Source organism: Excalfactoria chinensis, chromosome 1 (genome assembly GCF_039878825.1).
Source record: "Excalfactoria chinensis isolate bCotChi1 chromosome 1, bCotChi1.hap2, whole genome shotgun sequence".
Lineage (NCBI taxonomy): Eukaryota > Metazoa > Chordata > Aves > Galliformes > Phasianidae > Excalfactoria > Excalfactoria chinensis.
Genome location: NC_092825.1, coordinates 152,005,788 through 152,026,424, shown reverse-complemented (window position 1 = coordinate 152,026,424; position 20,637 = coordinate 152,005,788). Strand labels below are relative to the sequence as shown.

Below are 20,637 nucleotides of genomic sequence, written 5' to 3'. Positions count from 1 at the left end.
TATTATATTAAATTAAAATATCACAATGAAAAATGTGAAAGAAACTAAAAATTTAACAATGCCTTTTCAATTTGAAAACAAACGAATTATTTGTGGTCCTTTACCTGCCCCAAAGTACTCAATCTCTGACACTAATCAAGGAACATTAAAAAAGTGTCAAGAAGTAAGCATTTTATAGATTGGATAAATAATGTTGTAATAACTAGTAAGACAACTTATTTCCAGAAAAGGAGAAAAGACAAAAGGTACTTGCTCTTCCACAGGCTTTGAAAGCTAAAGAAACTAAGTGAAAAGTCAAAGGACATCAAGTTTGCTATAGATTTGTGAAAAGTGAAGAAGTTCTCTAAACAAACTTCTTCAACAAAAACACATCAATTAATGTATGTGCTCTGAAAGTAAATGTATCACCTTCTTGGGTCACTGTATTAGTGTATTTTATTAAGGTACTCTGACAAAACTTTATAAAGAATTTTTTAAATGTCTGTATTATCAGGAAACATTTCTCATTTTTTTCTAAATTAAGAGTCACACATTTTCTTGCCACCCTTAAAGTAATATAGTTGAATGTTGCTGCTTTAACAAGTCTGGGATTTTCAAATTTCTTTCATCACACACTTCACTTTAAAAACTTGACATTAATGTATAGAACAGCATATGTTTAACAGTGTATACAGTTATTTAAGACCAAATTATCTAAAAGACAACTCCAAAAGCTGAAAACTAGGTATCAATTACTTACCCCTCTTCTGGCAACAAAACGTAAGTTCCAATTTGCAAAGCATGTCAGCATTCTCATACTTGTCCTCTTCTGCCTTAACCCAAAAGCAGGATTCTGTCATTTCCTGAGGCCTGATCTTTAAGAGATAAAAACAAAATTTAATTAATTGCTTTTATACTATGAAAAGACAATCCTTTGTAGACTCCAAAACTAGTTAAATACTCAGGGTCTCCCTAAAACACACAGTTATTATATATAACCGAATTTTAGAGTTGTTAAAATGTTTCTGATTCAAGAAAGCACACAGAGCAAGTGCTTTTGGAGAAATATGAAGCAGTACTGACAACATATTCTGTTACTTGAAGTCTACAGATAGCAAACTGTCTTTGGTTTAGATTATGAAATTCAGGTAAACTCTGGTCTCTGAACATAGCTGGTTATTTTAAATAGTATTATTTTAAATAACAGCTGATTATATTATATTGCCTCATACTACTCTGAAAGTTCTTGTTTTGGTCTAACTAATTACATTTTCTGAAATACAAAATATTGATAGTCCTGGCATACTTGATCCTGTCACAAGGGAAAGAACCAAACAGAAAATATATTTGCAAATGTTACATTTATCTAAGTACACTTATACTAAGGACATATACAAACACTTGCAGTGGCTCTCCCGCAGAATGACAGAGGCAAAATGCTTGTCTGGAAACTATACAGCTAACAGTACAGTGCAGTGATTGATCCAGTGAAAACAGTACACACTGTGGCACAGCAGGATCCAGAAAGCGTGCTGGCAACAACGTTTTATAACTCCAGCCCGGAACTAAATTTTCTAGACATTTTCTCAGAAGCTTCAGGGGTAAATGGAACACAATTTTCAGGAAAGAGAAGAAAAAATAAAGGCAAAAAGCACGCATATCTAACATGAATTTAGCTGATTTACCTATAATGTCTTATTCCTAACAATCTATTTACCCTAATCTCTATGCAAGATTTTAGAGCAGGTATTTGCCATTCATCAGTACTACCTTAGACCAGTTGAGTCTCTTCATGGTAACCTCTGGTCTGAATTCTTTTTTAGGCTTCAGTCCAAATGGCAGAGTACATGAAGGTGGAGACCACTGTGCCCCAGGCAGGCCTGGTAGAGGTGGAGGTGGTGGAGGAGCACCAATTCCTGCAGGAATTCCCAAGCCATTCAAAAGTAGTGGAGGAGGAGGGGGAGGAGGTGGGGGTGGTGGGATTGCTCCATTAGAAGGCAGTGGTGGAGGAGGAGGAGGAGGCAACTGATGTGGTTCTGCAGTTTCCAGTGGAATGACAGATGCATCTCCACACGTTGATGGTAGAAATCCAGGTGGCAAGGAGCCATACTGATATAAAAAAAACATCAGTCCCATATTTTCACTAACCAAATGCAATCACTGTTACAGTCAACAAATTAAGACGGCATGACATTTTCTGTACATAGGACAATCAAATATGTATTATAATAAAGCCAACAAACTTTTCATTTCATAATTGGAAGTCTCAGTATTTCAAACACACTCAGACAAGGCCAAAAATCACAAACTGAAATTCTGTATCCCCTCATCATATTTCAATGATCATAACTTAAGAATTGTATAATACATAGCTTGATGAAATTTTACCCAGACTATCCCAGATTTAAAAACAGTTCTAGCATTCTTAATTATCCAGCAGATTACGGAATACTATGCGTAACATTTGATTGCAGAATATGACAAAGTTAGAAATTCTGTTGAAAATTTTCTGATTTGGGAGCATTTCCATTCTGCAGGATTGAAGGCAGAAAAAAAAAACTCCTCCCAAAAAATATGTTTGCCTTACATCTGCAGATATATATAATTGGAAGCCATTCTTTTTGTTAAAGTAGGAAACATAACCATACGCTTGTGGACAGAAGAAGTTACAACAGCACCATATTATACAGTACTTATTGAAGCAGTTTTTACAACTGTGACAACAATTTGTAAGATAACATACCTACTTAATATTCAATACAGGGAGGAAATCTGTACTGTATGGAGATGGGCTTTTCCTTTTAGAACTTTGATTGGAAAAAAAACGTGCTAGGTGAAGAAATTCTATCCTAGGCCTTTAAGCACTACTAAAGAGGTAGCCAACAATAAGAACGAAAGAATAAATATTATCTATCTACTGGTCATAATCCTAATCAATTTTAACATATCATTATTAACTGGCACTGTCTGATTTAGTTTTCAAATGTAAAAGGGGAACACAATAAGCAAAGACCAAACTATTTTCAAAAAAAGAAATAGCTGAAACTCAATAAATATAATGTAATAAATGCAGGACAGTTTTACTGTTTTCGAATGCTTGAAAGAAGCATTCTTTACACTGACACAGTCACTGAAAAATTAAGTTCTAAAAGAACTGAGTACTAAAAAAAGCTCCAAATACTAAAAAAGTGTAAATGAGGAACAAGACCAGGAGAAAGACTGCTGTAATAGATGCCATATGGAAACCAAAGATTCCTCTCAGGATGGACATAATAGTACTAAACTGAATGAATCAATTATTTGATATGTATGAAACGTTCCAAGTGACATTAACAGCAAGATAGTTCATGGTATGATAATCCGGGAGTGTAAGCATAAATTATACTCATTGACTGCATGCTGTAAAAAAGCTGCATTTTATCCAGTGAGCAATAGAAATGACAAAAATCAGGAGATAAAAACCTCCTTCACTTACATATGCACAAAAAAAAAAAAAAAAAAAGGTTTGTTTTCAAGAAATACACATGAAAATTTCTTAATTAATGATGCACTACTTGTTATTTTTTAAAGCAAAAAGTATACAAGTATAATAACTTTTTGAAAGCCTGTTTAACTTCAATATTAGCAGTGAATTTTGATCAGAAATGACATTTTCAACAAATCAGAGAACAGGTGAACTAATTTCCTTCCTAAACAAGCTCAGAACCATAAAAAAGCTTTATGATTAAAGCATATATTTCAACATCTTTCTACATGCATGTCATCTCAGTGTTATCTTTCTTTAGTCATCTTTAGATTGAACCTCACTCCTAAAAAGTAATACACAGGAGCGTTACTTGCTCAAATTGTTTCCTTATGTAGATTTTAGAGTGAAGTAGTTAAAAGTTATTCAAGCATCACTCAAAAAGTCTGCACTACTTCCCGCCATCCCATTTTGAAACATCTACATATGACTGAAATTTGAAAATTTATCGGCAAATCTTCTTATCTAGTCACAGGTTATTTCTTTCACTGCTGGATATTCGTGGTAAGGTTTCAGAAAAGCAAACCACACAATGAATAATTTCCTGTGGAGGGATAAAGATCACAGTGATGAATGCTAATCTAAAAGCATAGGACTTATTACCCTATGTGGTTAATTACTTTGGAAATATATGACAGTGAAAGTAAAATCCAAATGAAATGTAAGAAACTAGTTTAATTAACAGAACTCAGGCACAAAAAGGATCAACTGGGATCTCACATAGCTCATTAATTTCACACTACAATTCTTTCTATAAAACAGAAATAAAGGAAGCTAACAGCCAATAATAATCAATATCAGGATTCTTTAAATTTTCCTCAATCGCTTCATCAGAATCTGAAAGAAGATCAAAATGAAATCTATTCCAAGAACAATACTTTTAATATATATATTATATATATATATATATATTCTTGGTATTTTTATTAAACTGTCCTGTACCTGAGATTTAAAAGCTTGTAATTCTGCTTCAAGTTCATTGATTCTTTCTTCTTTTTTTTGCAGTAGGGCCTGGGTCTCTTGATGAGCTACAAAATCTTTTTCAAACTAAGGAAATAAAAGAAGGAAAGAGAAAAACGGTTTTAATAATAATCATGTTCACATACTTTCTAGGGTTTTCGCTTCTCCTTTCGTGTTTCTCAATATAAAAATAAAAGAATAAAAAACGGTAAAGAATACTAAGAGGGAAACTGTAGATACAAACATGAAAACTCTTATTATCACTCTGTTCATCTTTTTGAAAAATAGATAGCTGTTCAGATAAATTTTACAGTTGATTTTGGGGTGATTTGTACCTTACAATAAATAGCAGAAAGACTCAGTTAAGGTTAAGTATTTTATAACACTTCTATACTTCCCAGACCACAAGAAATATTCAAATTCTCACTTCAACATAATAATACTAACTTGAAGTTAAAAGCTATGCCACTTTCAATTACATTACTCATGAATCTATTACCTAACTACCTGTATCCATCTTGCAATCATAACTTAAAATTATTACACACCTTTCTGGAAAGCTCAGAAGCCCGCTCTTCACATTCTTCTAATCTTGCTTTATCTACACAAATATCTGAAAAAAGAAGCAAATACACACTTGCAAATATGCAGGAAAAATATGATTCTTAATCATGTGTACAACTCTGTATTTGGAAACAGAGAAAAAAGTACAATGCTGTAAACATTTTCCAGCATGAGACTTACCTACTAAGTGGCTGAAATTTATATCTAATCTTTTACGATATGTGAAGTCAGGGTCTGTTCCACTTCGATGTAACACTATCTGGGACACACACTCTTCAATTAATTTGAAATACTGTGGACTAAAGACAGAGGCATATTTATTTATTAACATATATTTAAAATCCTGCTTCTGAATACAGTAATGTCAAAAGATTTGGTTTGACTTATTTCCACAGAAGGATAAATGCAAAACGCAAAACCTTCAAAGGACAAATACATTTGGCAGTTTATTACACTAGAACAGTTACACAAAGCCTGAAAAACCAGCACATATAAATGTGAAATATTAATGTATCGTAAAATCTGCAATTCTTTTCATATGGAAATACAAGAAGGCAAGACTCCTTCCTGCTTCCTTCCAATGGAGAGAAAGCTCTTCCTTCAGTCGATTCCTTCTGCTTTTATGACGTTTTTAACTATGCATGCACTGAGGCCCTGCTTCGTTAAAACGAAGGAAAAACACACAGTTCTAAATTGCCAACTGGTATCGCAGCTGGGCAACTTGACCAGAACATGCAAGCTGTCAATTCAGAATCCTTACGGTGGAATAGGTCTAGCACAGATGTACCCAAGTAAGGCAATCACCTTTAATTTAATAAGTTGAGCAGTATGCATAAAGTACACTTCCGAGCATCATGTTTTTGCCCTTTGCCTCAAATATGTGACACAGTCACAACTGGTTATAAACCGTGTCAGTAGCACTAAGAGATCTGTCCTGATCATTTATACTTGCAGGAAATAAGATTCAGATCTCAATAAAACCAGTATTCTCTGTTTATACACGGAGTTGGATCCCAACCAGAAGAGGAAAAAGCATCCAGACAACATTTGTACTCATACCTGATACTTTCAAACATGAATTCACAAAGTAATAATTACAAACTGCATTCAGTTCAGAAAAATACTAAAATGTATTTCATTAAATGGTACAAGACATTCTATTAATGACTAAACAACAATCTAATACATAAGTAACACTGAATATAGCATTAAACATACCGTATAAAATAATCATTTCTTATTAGCAAAAGATGTTGGAGAATAGAAAGAAAATATCCTTCGGCACTAGTGTCCTTAACTGTATTCCATACCATATTGTAAACATCATTTACTTCAGTAAAAGAGTTAAGGAGAAAAACAAAGATTAAAAAGAATTTATATCAAATGTTCAGTCAAAATGTTGTTTTAAACAAAAGCTACATAGAAAAATTTTCATTATATGTATTCTTTTCTTCATGTTTCTCTTGCCAATATCAAAAGGATATTCTAGTTCAGATCTAATATCTTCTAAACGATGAGAAAATTCAATCATGTCTTCTTCCTTATGCTCATTGAATACCTTCAGCTGAATATCTAGTGCTTCATTTCTTATACATTTCAATTGCTGCAAGGAAGAAACAGTAGAAAGATTGGCAAATTTAGCATTTCCATAAGGAAATATTAAGGTTTCTTTTTAGTAATTTCCATGAATCCACAATATTTTAAAGTTTAAAACGAGTTAAGTTTAATATTCAAAAGGTAAACAGGGCTTCCACTTCGACTTCACTAGTGGCTGCATTACATTCTGTTGCATATTCTAAATCAAAGCTGTAAAAGATTAAAAATTCAGCATAAGCTTCAGAGAGCACACTTCACCTTTTCATTCTTATTTTAAGACTGATTGTAATATCTAACTGCTTAGACTCTAACCTAATAAAATGCCCTTGAGAATAATTTATAAGAACTTGTTCTTCATTTCTCCTCTCAGACTCAAACAGTCCAGTAATTTAAATAGCAATACAAAGGAAGACTACAAGGTGCTTACTGGCAGTATCTCTTTCAATCCACTGCGGATAAATTCATTTCTGATGTGAAGCCTAAAATCCAAATCATCAGGAGATGTAACAAGAGCATTGATGAGCTGCATGCAAGCTACCTACAACAGAGGAAAAATAAAATAGTATTACTTATTAGTTTTCAATGTTTTCAATGTTCATAAAGGAAAAAAGACAAACAAAATTACAAGATAGCATGCTATCAATCCATTACAGTCCTATAATTAAGATACTTAGATTTCCCGTCAGCCACAAGCTAGGGATACCAAAAACAAGTTTACAAATTTCTACAAAAATCAAATACTTTCTCACTCTTTCAAATTTGCCATTTTTACAAATAAGTCCATTTGCCACAAATGCCTTGATAAGTATAATTCTCAACATACAAAAAATGGTATAAATATAAAATCTTCTACATATATATGTATATATAGTGACATAACGGAAAACTGTAAGGGCTAACAACTGTGTGTACAGTGAAAAAAGTATTAGAAGACACAACGCTGATTTAAACTAACGTGAACATAAGGAAAAGAATGGTTTGGTTATTTTTCCTCCTCTGCTAAAATCTTCCCATTTACAATGTATTCAGCTTCATAGAAAACTTGATGAGAAACAGTTTTTCAGATCTACAGCAAGCAACAGGTCAAATGATGTGTGTTGTCACCTAGCGAGTAGCGTCTTTTCCAAAGAATGAAGAGATCTACTAGGAAAATCAATAGTTTACAGGAGCAGGAGTTAACTTTCAAGAATCACAGCCATTTAAAACAACAATAAATTATTATAATTAATTACAGAAAAAGGCCTGCTGAGATAACAGCATTATTTTCTTTTTTAATGTATATAATCTGTAGGGACATTAAAGATCACAGAAAGGAGGAGTACCCAGAGAAAACAAACTACAGCAACACTTTATCAGATGTTCTACATGTGCATGAAAAGAGTTTCAACACTGGAATAGAGAAAGACAGAATCTATCACAAGTTCAGTGTTTGGCAGAACTTCCAAAACAAAGCCAACAATTAAAAATCACAAAAGAAGATTCACCCAACAGTACAAAATAAAATCAAAGATAAAATTCCTTCAGTACTCGCTTTTGGATATATGTTTAAAAGCACACTGACAAAGAGGAAAATGACAAAGGATATCTTGGGAGTGATCTGGAAAACTACAACCTGGTAAGCTTAATTCTTCTACTGTGCAAATGTATTGGAAGCAAAATAGAACTAAAGAACAAATTAATTGAATAGTATGACCAATTGCAACATAAAGAAATGAATAATATGGATAAACATAGCATGGCTTTGTAAAGCAAAATTCTTTCTCACAGACCCACGGGATTTGTTTGAAAGGTTCAAGCAACAAGTAAGAAAGCTCTGACTGGCCTAAGTCTGATCTTCAAAACAGAGAAAAAAAAAAAAAAAAGGTCATAAAATATCAAAAACTTTCATAAGGGTTTAGAAAATAGCTTATTAAATTAAAAGTCTCTTTAAAAAAAAAATAAAATAAAATCTAGGACTCAAAAATTATTTGATTCTTCCAAGTTTGTTGAGGTAATGTTTCCACATTAGTTTTTTTTTTCTTGCTATAAGCCTGTCCATTTTATGTAAGCAAAAAGTACAAAATTTTAGAAAGAAAATGTTATTCATTAAGAAGAGTTAATTACCTTTTCAACAAAGTAAAAACAAATATAAGGTTATAAGGCATTAAATTGCAAGGCAATAAAAGGCTGCCCTTGCCCTTTTTCCATATTCTTCTCAGAGAATTTATTTACTAAGTAGCAATCAAATGATATGTATATTAAAAAGGGTTGTACCAGTAATCTGTTTACTTGCAGAAACGTAATGGTAGAACATTTCCAGTACTTAATTTTAACAGAACTGAGTTGAATAGGAGTTTAAGTAACAGGACCACAACTTTGACCATTCTCTCTTAATAAATTTCACTGAGAAAGATCTTTCAGAGTTATGTCTGATTTCTTTAAAATTATTTATAAGGAATAATCCCCAATTATTATTTTCTGGACATTTAACTTAAAAGTGGATAAATTGCTAACAATTTGGGGCTTAAATTTTCATAGTAGATTCTGTCATCTTTGTAGTGCTCATCAGAACTACTATTCTGACATATTTCTCCCTACAATTTTATTTCCCTAGCTATGCAATTTAATTCTGCACACATGTCCACAGTATTTTAGAAATAGCTAAATTACATTTTTCCTTAAAACTTTCAACTTTTCATTTTTTTTTTTTTTTGGATAAATTCAAGTAAAATCTTTGTGTTACCCCTAAAGCCCATTTCTGTGCATGCAGTTTTTATTAGTTACTTTAATACTTGTTTGCTATTGCTGAAGCATCTCTTTACACTAGGTAACAAACGGTGCTAATCTCAAAAGTAGAAAGCAGAAATGGTAAAAGATAACTAAAATTCTTATCTAATATGTGATCTGCAAAATTCTATTTCCAAATTTCACATGATAACGCAAAAAAATTAACCTAAGGTGCCCAATGTCATTTAAAAGTGAATTGAATAAAATCTCCAAGTATTTGCTTTAACAGTACCTAATAGAAAGCAAATTAAAATTCTCTTCATGCATAATCAAGCTTTTTTAGAAAATAGAAAAGATATTTGTATCCAATATTTGTCTGTCACGACCTTTAAAATCTTGTTCAGAACAGTTGTTGCAGCCTTCAAAGAGAAGTCTGCAAAAAGCAGAAAGAGTGCAGGTTATACAAGAGGAAACAAATACAATTCACAAAAACACCTCACTTACATTTACTTTTGAGTAATTTGCTTCATGAAACCATAACAAAAGAAAAAAAAAAAAGAAAAAAGCAAGAATTTGTTACTAGACCACAAATGCTTACAATATGTTTCAAATGGAACTACCATTTAATGGTGACTAGAAAAAGAAAGAATATTCACTTTGTGAACATTTTAATATATGTGCTTGTTGGGAAAGTTAGATTTCAGGAAGACATAAGAAAAGCAAGAGAAAGAAAAATATCCCTCTTGTTGAATAGCCTGATGAACAGTGGCTTGCTAATAGGCAGTTTTAACTGATAACCCACAGTAGATTGCAGAACTAAGATTTTTTTTTCTATTCTTAAGTTCACAGTTTGAATAAAATATATTAATACTCTGTTACTTTGCATGAAGATACGTCAATAAACAGCAGCAAGCTTGGTATAAGCAGCATCTGTTTAATGCACAAGACAGAACTCAAGAAACAGAATTATTCTTATGAGTTTTCCAATACAACACAGTTCAAACGTCAGATATCTAAATTGAGATGTCTGCACACAGACAAATACCTACATGTAGCTAAACTCCTTTGCTGAACTCCCATTCTTATTAATCAGTTGTCTGATTGATTCTATAAGCATCTCAGATCGTTACAACACAGATGTAGTGACTCGGGCACATAGGATACATCTTTACCAACTAGGGACCCAATTCACCAGCTTAAACAAGAATATATAAATACACATTCAGTGTAGCCCATCTGGCTTCCAAATACCAGCCCAGAAGAATGGAAACCTCCTGAAGGAAATGCGTGGTATCTGCAAGTACTGCATACATATGTCTAATACACAAAGACATCTGACATGCTGTGAGAGAAACTGAACTGCAACTGAGAATGCTCAATGGCTTAGTTTATTTGAAAACTTTTTCTTGTTTGCTTCAATAACTCTGAAATTTTAGTTCCATCTTCCTCTATTTGCTTAGGAGGAGGAGTCTCAACCACAAAAATGCCTCCGAAAAATAAAAACTAATGCCTGTTTTTTGTTTGTTTTCTGGTTGTTTTTTAAATTAAATATGAAAATATCAGACTGTGACATACTCAAGGTAGTGCTAAACCTGTTTAAAAATATGCTTTAAAAATTATGAAAATTCAAATATTAACTGATATTTATAGTTCATAAATTACCAAAAAGTATAAATTGACCTCAGACCTAACAGTAGTCAAACGACCAATTATTCCCTGCTACTAATTAAAGAAATACAATTGAAATGGCAGACCTTCCTTTTTCCTTCAAATTAATTAATATTTTTGAAATTCCAGAGGTGGCTTAATTCTGCTGTGTTAGATTGGAAAATGTTCTTTGTAATAAGTTGTTTCCTAACACATTCACTGCCTATTCACAGTGTTTATCAGAAGAAAGTGTAAACAGGCCTTTCAGGTCTTTCTGTCCAATGCTTGAATGCTGAAAATAAAGGGTAAGAACAAAGAGAAAATATGTTCTATACAGTTTAAAGAACCTCTTATAGAAGAAAAAAAGTAATTCTTTCAGACAATTTTCAGACAGACAAATAATTCTTTTCCTTCAATTATTTGTCTTTATATGCAGAATCCCAAGCAGTATCCACTCATAAGTTATTCTCTTCTGTGTTCCTAATTAAAAATTGAAGGATAGTTGTCCCAGATGCAAAATTGTTCCTCAAGAATTCTCAAAATACACAGTACTTAAGGAAAATGCTGTGATGCTCCAGTTGACAGCTCTATAAATGTCAACTCTTGGTATGCAGAAAAATCAGTCATTACTTGCACTTCAGGTGAGTGGGCCCCAACTGACAATACAACAGCATTCTTTTACACTCAATTACTTTGAAAGAGATTGACAGTCAGTCATGATTGTCAGTCATGGACAAAAAGAGGCAAGGCCATGTCCACAGCTAAAAAACATCTCATCTTCAATAATGAAGAGGTATTTCTGCTGAGGTAGCATGAGGTTCAGTGAAGACAAGTAAATTAGTTTCCTAGGAAGTCAGAATTCATTGTGACCAATACATTTTGAAAAAGTGGTCTACAGCTAAAACCAATTTATCAACAATTTTAGATTCTGCAGACCTTGAGAAGATGCCTGAATAAGTCCAACTATTTTTGGTTCTAATACCTGAAAGATATACAGTAATATACAACTTTTTGATGGGCCTTCTAAAATTTTGTTGCGGTGTCAAGGATTGTAATTTCCAAGTCCTCTTTCCTGGGCAGGGAGAAATGTTTTACATGGATGTTCACAGAGTTCACCTAGAATGGCAATAATTTGAATGGTTTCCTCTATGAGAAAGTAAACCGATGAGATAGATAGATTCCGCTAAGTGAGAGCTTGCAGCCCAAAATTTTAATCCTTATTTCCTCTGCATTCTCTGGGGATTACAAAACATGTTCTTCATACTTTCATTTTTCTCAGTTGAACACAAAGATAATATAACTGGTACTTTTCTCATGGAAAGTGTTGACAACTCAGTAGCTCAGAGCAGGTTTTCCTCACATAGACATCATTGCCAATAATAAGTAGGTGTCTAAGCATCATCTTATTTCACATCTTTAGACAAGAGGACTACAAGAAAATTTTCAACTTCACTTTTCTCACTTTTCTCAACAGTTGTAGAAAGGACAAATGATAATACAGATGTCGTTAAATTTTGCTTCCTAATACTTACATGGATGTAGATTTGGCTTTGATACATACTTTACTAATTTTCCTAAATTGTTTCCCCTGCTAATTCTAAAATACTCTTAGTAGTGAAATGCATTGTTCATACAAATGTGCATTTGCACATTTATATGAATCTTAAATAATATTAACAGTCTCTGCATTTAGATAAGGTTTGCTCATATTAGTTACTCATTTATGAAAAGGATCTCATTAGTACCAAATGGCCAAGAACTGCCAAGCAATTCAACTAATCAAAATATCATAGAACATACAATCACACATTCTTTTTTTATTAGACAAAAAAGAAAGATGAAATGGTATTCTCTGTCAATTTATAAATACAGTGAAGGTAATGCTACTGATGAATATGAACGAACTTTGACACAAAAATACTTCTTAATAAGTTCAGTATTACTTCTGGCTGTAACTGTATGCTCAAACTAGGATCACCAATCTGATCTTAAACCAAAAATATTTAAGTACTATTTCTATACTTACTGATAATCTTTATGAAAGATCAAAAGTAGAATATCCTTTACTTTCAGCAAATAAAAAAAGTAGATATATTGAAGTTTCACTGAAAATACAAAAAATTAACATACTCGGGCTTCTCATAAATTCATCCTTCAAGTAACAGAAATGTTAGTCAACTTAAAATTGAAAAGGTCAGTTGTTTGTGTCAAATTCACTTGCTACAAAGCAAGCCTACATTTATCAGGCAGATAATCAAGGCGAATATGCCAAGTAACTGACAACTGTAAACTTTTGTCTCATTAAAACACTGTCAAATTAACCACTAGGTCAATGTCATCATTACAGAAGTTTCCAATAGATTCACATGAGAAGCCTAACAACAACAACAAAAAAAAAAAGAAAAAAGCAATAAAATAACAAACCTAGCTAACATTTGCCAAGTGTGAAAAAAGAAAAAAAGCTTTTTAGATGAAAGTGTTCAAATGCAAGACCAACTCCAAAAAAATCTGAAAACACAATAAATGGAACATGTTCGCTATTTTCAGAAAATGTAAAGTTGTCAGTAAATCTAAAGTAATTTTACAAATTATTTAATATAAGTACCGTCATTGTAACATATAAATTGTCAGTTTTAAAAATTCTGTTCTCCTCTGTATCAGAGGATAACAAACCCCAAAACAAGGAACAATTCTACAATGCTGTATCTGGTACAAAAGTACTTGTTTAATATCAGAAGAGCAGTCCTAGAAAAATAAAAATTACTATACAGTTAACAACCCAGCTGATGTTTTCTGCACTCATCAGTGCAAAACACTGTTATCTCATCAGTGCTGTCTCACTAAGGGTGTGGAGCATCATTGTAAATACTAAGCATGATTGTTCTCATGTTTATAAGACCTAACCGCTTAGAGATAAACAGCCACGACCATTTTTTATGCTGCACACCAACTGTCAACTGCCATTCATACTGGTTTCTATCTATTTATCAAGCAGGCTGCTTACCAACAACTGTTCACAAGGGACTATAATATTTGAAGCCTATGAACAAATGTATATCCAAAATAACTATTGTTTACCTTTGATTTACACAGTAAGACATACTTATAGATCTATATAGGTCTTAATGCATTAATTTCATAAAAATGTGGAAAAGAATTCTTGGATAAATTAATCGTACTTCTTTTTTTTCTTTGAAGCAGTAGATAAACTAAGGGAGTGGTTTACTACAGATTTTATGTGCTTTTTGAACTATATGGAAAAAGGAGTTAAAAAGGAGTTAAAGCTTCTTTTTTTTTTTTTTTTTTTTTTTTTCCATAATCAGATTCACACATTAATATATGCAATTCTGCAAAGCAAAAAGGAATATAAATAAATAAACAAAAAACCAAACAGAAAAGCAAACAAAGAAAAAAATTGCACAAAAAAAAATATAAAAAAAAAATAAAAACAAGAAAAGAAAGGAATTAAAAAGCAGTGAGCCAAATGTTATATTGACCTGAATGTCCAAGCTTGCACACCTGGCCAAAATTCCTACTGCCTACTATCTCCAGGATGCTAAAATACTGAGCAAAAATTATACTCAGCAGAGATGTATTAATGTAAACATAATTCACCCTGAAATCTAGATGAAACAGATTCCAAAGGAAGACAGATGTATAGCAGACTTCATACTTAAAGTTAATACTAAAGAATCATAAAGATTCTTGTAGGAACATAAAGGTGGAAACCCAGTGCTATGAGAAACTTGTTGAGTTTGCAGACTCAAAAGCCTTAGAACAGAGAAAGGAAATGTGTTGTCTTACAGTGTACAATTTCCCTGTGCTGTCCCTTTCCAGACCAACTACAACTGAGGCTCAAAGTTCCTTCTCTTCTTCCTCTTTCTCTCCTCCTGACACACATTTCCTCCTTCAATCCCTCTTTCTCACTCACATTTATTGCAAACTGAGCCCTACAAAAAGCACCACAAAGCCACTGCCCAGAAGTGAATTTGTCTTATCACTGGAACTAATTCTTGCTATGGCAGCAAGATTCTAAAAAATGACTTGCCATCAGCTCTCCCAAATGGAAAAGAAAAATGGCAATACCTATGAACAAAACCTGTCAAAAAAGGAAGAGAAGTCAACTATCTCTTCGCCAGTCAAACTAATCCACTTTCCTTTAATCTTTCATATAATCTTCCATTGACCTAAGTTCAGCGCGGACAGAATTTAAATTCTGCAAAGCACTTCAGAAAACAAAGTACTTTGGTCGTGATTTTTCCAATACTAGAGACCAAAGAAAGACAGTTTACTTACTCAACAAGTTATATTACAAATTGATATCTGGACTAATAAAAAGAGTGAGAAAGCAAAAGCAATCTTTACTATCAAACATGAACTGCTTAATACAAAGGGTGACAGTGAAGTAATACAAACATTTCTTCCAAAGTGAAGACTTATCTCCTGACACTGTGGCAAAATTCAGAGTACCACATGAAAAATTTTTTGTTCCTCTGAGTTACATGAAGATCAATACGAGTTCACACTAATAGAATAATGACGTATAAAGACTACTCAAATTTACTATAAAACTTTGCATCTTTCTGTATTTCTCTATCTCAACTGCAGCAAACTGAAAATAAAGTGAAGGGTTCTTTGATTTCGCTCTGAGTGAAGGCAAATAAGGTCAAGAAGTAGATACAAGACATTTCATGCTCACTTAAAAATTACTTTTAAAAAATTTTGCTAAAAATTCTTGTTTTCTATGAACATTTATATTTAATAATAAGCTAATATCACCAGAAATTACATACTTTTGCATCTAGTATATGACCCATGCTTTTCTTTATAAGGCAGTACAACTTTAATTCAAAAACTCTGTAAGATTTGAGTAAACAAAAGAAAGAAAATTCAACCACAACATCATTACATTTCTCAAGACTGAATCTTCCAATAATGCATTTTCAAAGATTACATTTTAATAAACATTCCCAAATTCAACCTTTATTTAAAACAGTATCTCTTCTCCTTTTCTGTAACGCAGAAAAATATATGAAGTTATTTTTGCTTGTTGGAAAGGCTATCTGTGCAAAAAAATTGCTTACTTGCAGCTGCACTGAGTTATCCTGAAGTCCTTCTACGATAGGAGAGAATCTTTCAACATTTCTTTCCTCTGCTGCTGCTGTTATAGCTTCCAAAATTTTTTCAAGGCTATACAAAATAAAAGCATTTTACTCAGGAGAGATATTTAACCTTCTTGTTCACTTGTTCTATGAAGAGCCATGCTGACAGAACATTCACCCATTTCAATTTCTAGGGTACAGATGTAGGAGGTTTAAGCATAATTTGTTTCCTTTGGAGACTTATGTAACCAAGGATGACCTACTAGATTACAATGGCCAAAACACCTTAAAAGTAACACTAAAAAACTTCTAGGGAAAAAATGGCTGCAAAACTACTTCCATCTAACCAGTTCATTCACACGCCAAAAAAGAAAATTCTTACTGACAAAAATAAAACAACCATAAAAAGAGTTATAAATAAAGGTATTTTCAAAAATGCCAACAGAGTACATATATTACTTTCAAGCATCAGTTGAAAAAATCAGCATTTCATTTATATACAATTATGATATTAATTATCCTGAACTTACCTTACTATGTCTGGCTAAACATAGTACTTACATGCTTTCCTCTCCAACAATGCACATTGCAGAAAGGAGTTTGACAATGTCTGTCATCATATTAGTTTGCTTGGGATCAATTGCTTTGATCAGCAACAAAAGGCTCCTCTCTTCTCCCAGAATTCTTTCCAATCCATACTAAACAGCAGAAAAACACTTATAAGGAGAGTTGGAAGGAATTGGAAGGAAACCAAATAATGTTGAAAGTCCAGTAAAATATGACAACAGTTTCCACAAGTAAATATTTCAAACTACATTTAAGCCTTTCCAATTAAAAAAAAAAAAAAAAGGGGGAAAGGTCAAAACAGGTCACTCATTTTTTAACAAGAGCAAACATCAGCATCAAAGGTTTGTACTATTATGAAAGTAGGATTCTGCAAATCGGACATGGCAGAAAGATTTTCAAGTCACAGGTGAACAACACTCTGCTTCTTCAGATTACGCAGACCTTCACTCACTGATCACGTACAACACCAGACTGAACAGCAGTATTCAAAGTTCCAGATTAAAGAAAATCCCATACCTTGTTATTCATGAAGGCTCTCAAACACTGTATAACCTTATGCTGGCTTCTCTTCACAGCTTTGTCCTGGCTGAATGGATTAAAATTATATATTGTAATTAAATGTTGTATACATAATAATAAAAAAAAAAAAATTTTATAGAAAGTTATCCTTACTGTTTTGTTTCAACCAGTCTTTCCAAAACATCCAACAGAAGACCCAGACCTTCTCGGCCGAAGTTTTCAACCCAGCTAGGGAGAAAGGAAGACATTAAAACAACTGATACTTCAAAGTTTTATTAAAATAAATGAAAATTTTCAGAATAAATAAAGCAGTATAGTTTGATCACTTTATGAGCTAAATGTGATCGTTATTCAACAGAGGATCAAAGGGCATTGCATTCAATGCCCAATTAGATTACCTTAAAAAAAACCAAAACATTAGAGTATCTAATAAAAATTAGAGAATCTAAACAACAAATGGTAAAGAAAGAAGAAAAAACCTACAGAAAATACAGAAATGTCTCCCTGAGATACAGATGTATGTGAATACTTCCAAGAAAACACACCAAAACATTCAGCTCTTGCCAAAGGTAACTTTGGGAAGCCTTGGCAAGCTGTTTCTACGAGACAACTGCTTCACACTTCTGTTTATTCTTGGTCAAAATGACTTGATACAAGCATCAACAAAGTTCTACTCTTCAGTGACTGCCTGCCATAACGCAGCAGTGTATCCCCTGGATAGCACCTCTTTGTCTTGCTGAAACAATGTCTGATCAATTACATAATACTAAACTTCACAGACAATAACATTTGTAGTCATAACAGAAGACATGTTTGTATGTCACTGTGATTTATGGGAAGGGGATACTTGAAGACTTTTCTGTTTCCATAAGTGACAATAAATATTTCCCAACACCTTTAGCTAACTTTCCATACTAATGTCATAAAACTTTAGATCTCTTTCTACTAAAAAAGACAGAAATTTATTTCATAATGGGTTTCTCTTGCCTACTCATTCTTTCTCCACCTGAAATTAGCACAGTACTTTTAGCTATTAACTGATTACAAAACCATCTCTAATTAGAACATAAGATGGCTAGCATGATACGGATGTAATAGTTTCTATAATCACTAAAACAACGTTTCTGTTGTGGGTGCTGTAGTAATAATTTCTGTGAATACTTTACATTATATTTTACAAACTTATGCTACAGAACACCTTGTCCTATATTAAAAAAAAAAAAACAACAACAACAACAACAACAACAAAAAAAACTACTGTTCACTGCACTAACATTACTTTATATGTTTCCTCCAGGACATTAGGCCCAGCCAAATTGGGTTCATAAAAGGCAGGTCATGCTTGACCAGCATCTTCTTCTATGACCAGATGACCTGCCTAGTGGATGAGGGAAAGGCTGTGGATGTAATCTACCTAGATTTTAGTAAATTTTGTGTTTCTGTCTCCTACAGTATTCTCCTGGAGTAGCTAGTAGCTCATGGCTTGGTTGAGTGTGCTCTTCACTGGGTAAAAAAATGCCTCAACGGCCAAGCTCAGAGAATGGTGGTGAAAAGAGTTAAATCCAGCTGGCGAGCAGTCACTAGAGGTGTTCTCTGGGCTCAGATTGCACAAGGAGCGGTTCAGGTTGGATATTAGGAAAAATTTCTTGTCAGGAAGAGTGGTAATGCATTGGACAAGCTGCACGAAGAAGTAGTAGAATCAAGGTTTCCACAAGTTTTTAAGAAAAGTGTAGTTATGCTACTTAGGGATAAGGTATAGTGAGCAGGGTGATGATGAGCCTATGATTGGGCTAGATGATCTTGGTGGCCTTTTCTATCCTCAATGATTCTATGATTCACACGCCATTGGCCATGGTGGGTAAAAAAAATATTTATCTGGGAGTAATATTTACTTGTTGTCATAATACTTTATCGTTATTATTATTTATATTATATTTGAAGAGTAATCAGAATTTTCAGATATTCCTATAATAGTAGGACATCATCAGTGACAAAGAGTCATTCTACTGTAAATAAGAAAAAGAAAGATGCAGCAGCTCTTTTGAAAAACATAGTATTTCAATTCTCATCAAAGGAGAGGATGAAAATGTTCTTTGTATTTGCTAGACACAGAACTATAATGGATTTGTTTAAGATCAGATGCTTTTATAAGTTTTTCATGTAAATATATAAATACATTAAAATAGATTTTCTCCTCAACCAGGGTGGTTTGTTCTGAAACAGATTAGGCAAACTCTGATCAAGTACTTTGAGAATAACTGGCTGTATCTGATTTAAAGATGATCCTACTACATGTTTCTTACCATATTTTGTATTAGATGAAATTGTGCGCAGACACTTTATCACATGCCCAGCAGTTGAAGAGGCTGAGAATGATTTAGTGTGTAAAAAACTGTTGTGTTATTATTGTCCTTTCCTTTGCTTCCACAACAGAATAACAAATTACTTGCCCTATACCTGGAGGCAATACAGCTTTTTGTCAGCCTGATGAAATACCAAGGTAGCTGTCAGTGTTCCATTCTCAGTGCATTTTTAAAAAGTTCTCTTAATGGAATTATCTAAGTTTCTTGCAACTACTATATAAAAGGAGAATAAATAGTTGTAGATAATCAATTATTTGTAGTATGATGCTATCTGTAATACCATTTAGCTGTAATACAGCTAGATCACCAAATCACTTTTCATGTACTGTTTGTAACTATGAGATATTTATGTCCAATTTTCACCTGAAGAACAGTGATCAAGATGAGTGGATATATTTTGCTCTTGAGATTCTTTCTTTAGTGCCACAAGCAGTAATTAGTTTGTTTCCCTTGTTATTGTTTTGTTTTGTTTTTAAGGACCAGGATAAAACTATTCACTATCACTTGATTCTCATCTTCTCTGTTAATTAAAAGTATGCTTTACAAAAACAATACTTGTAGAAGGTATATAATCAATGCAGAAAAAGAAAAAAAAGATACAATCATTCATTAAAACATACACATTCATTAAGTGGAAAACCTTGAAATATGCACATCTAGAGATCCATTAACTTTAATCCATGAGGAAAAAAGAATGCGATCAATCTTTGCAGTATTTGTTAATGATGTTCAAATTCTGTATTACCTGACAGGATTACTAGTCAAGGACACACGAAGTGATTCTAAGCAAGTCACTAGTCTTTCATCTGTTGATCCAGATTTTAATTCCTGGATAAATTCTTGTGGTGAAATCTTTCGTCTGTTCTTGAGACTTCCCTGAAAAACAGAAAACAAATTCATTTTTTTATTCGGCACATATAGCACTTGAATAAATTGTCAACAACTAAACTTTGATTTTGATCCATAAAATGTGGGAAAACAATATATTTTAGTATCTGCAACTATCTGTTGTCCATACACTGTTTATGTTAAATCTTCATTACACTTTTGCCAATTCATGATTAAGTTTATGATCAGTAGTCAAGAGTAGCAGGCAACAAACATAAAAAAT

General features: G+C 32.8%; 1 protein-coding gene across 1 annotated transcript in view; it reads right to left on the bottom strand.

Annotated features, from left to right (window-relative positions):
- The window catches only part of DIAPH3 (diaphanous related formin 3), a 218,915-nt gene that overhangs the window by 160,325 nt on the left and 37,953 nt on the right, over window positions 1–20,637 (bottom strand). Inside the window, exons 5-17 of the mRNA XM_072344791.1 lie at window positions 20,272–20,402; window positions 17,317–17,391; window positions 17,161–17,230; window positions 16,639–16,775; window positions 16,060–16,165; window positions 7,050–7,160; window positions 6,511–6,629; window positions 6,245–6,361; window positions 5,207–5,325; window positions 5,011–5,075; window positions 4,445–4,549; window positions 1,750–2,088; window positions 740–854 (exon numbers count right to left, since the gene is read on the bottom strand). Coding sequence (XP_072200892.1) covers window positions 740–854; window positions 1,750–2,088; window positions 4,445–4,549; window positions 5,011–5,075; window positions 5,207–5,325; window positions 6,245–6,361; window positions 6,511–6,629; window positions 7,050–7,160; window positions 16,060–16,165; window positions 16,639–16,775; window positions 17,161–17,230; window positions 17,317–17,391; window positions 20,272–20,402 — 1,609 coding nt within the window. The remainder of the gene's footprint in view (window positions 1–739; window positions 855–1,749; window positions 2,089–4,444; window positions 4,550–5,010; window positions 5,076–5,206; window positions 5,326–6,244; window positions 6,362–6,510; window positions 6,630–7,049; window positions 7,161–16,059; window positions 16,166–16,638; window positions 16,776–17,160; window positions 17,231–17,316; window positions 17,392–20,271; window positions 20,403–20,637) is intronic.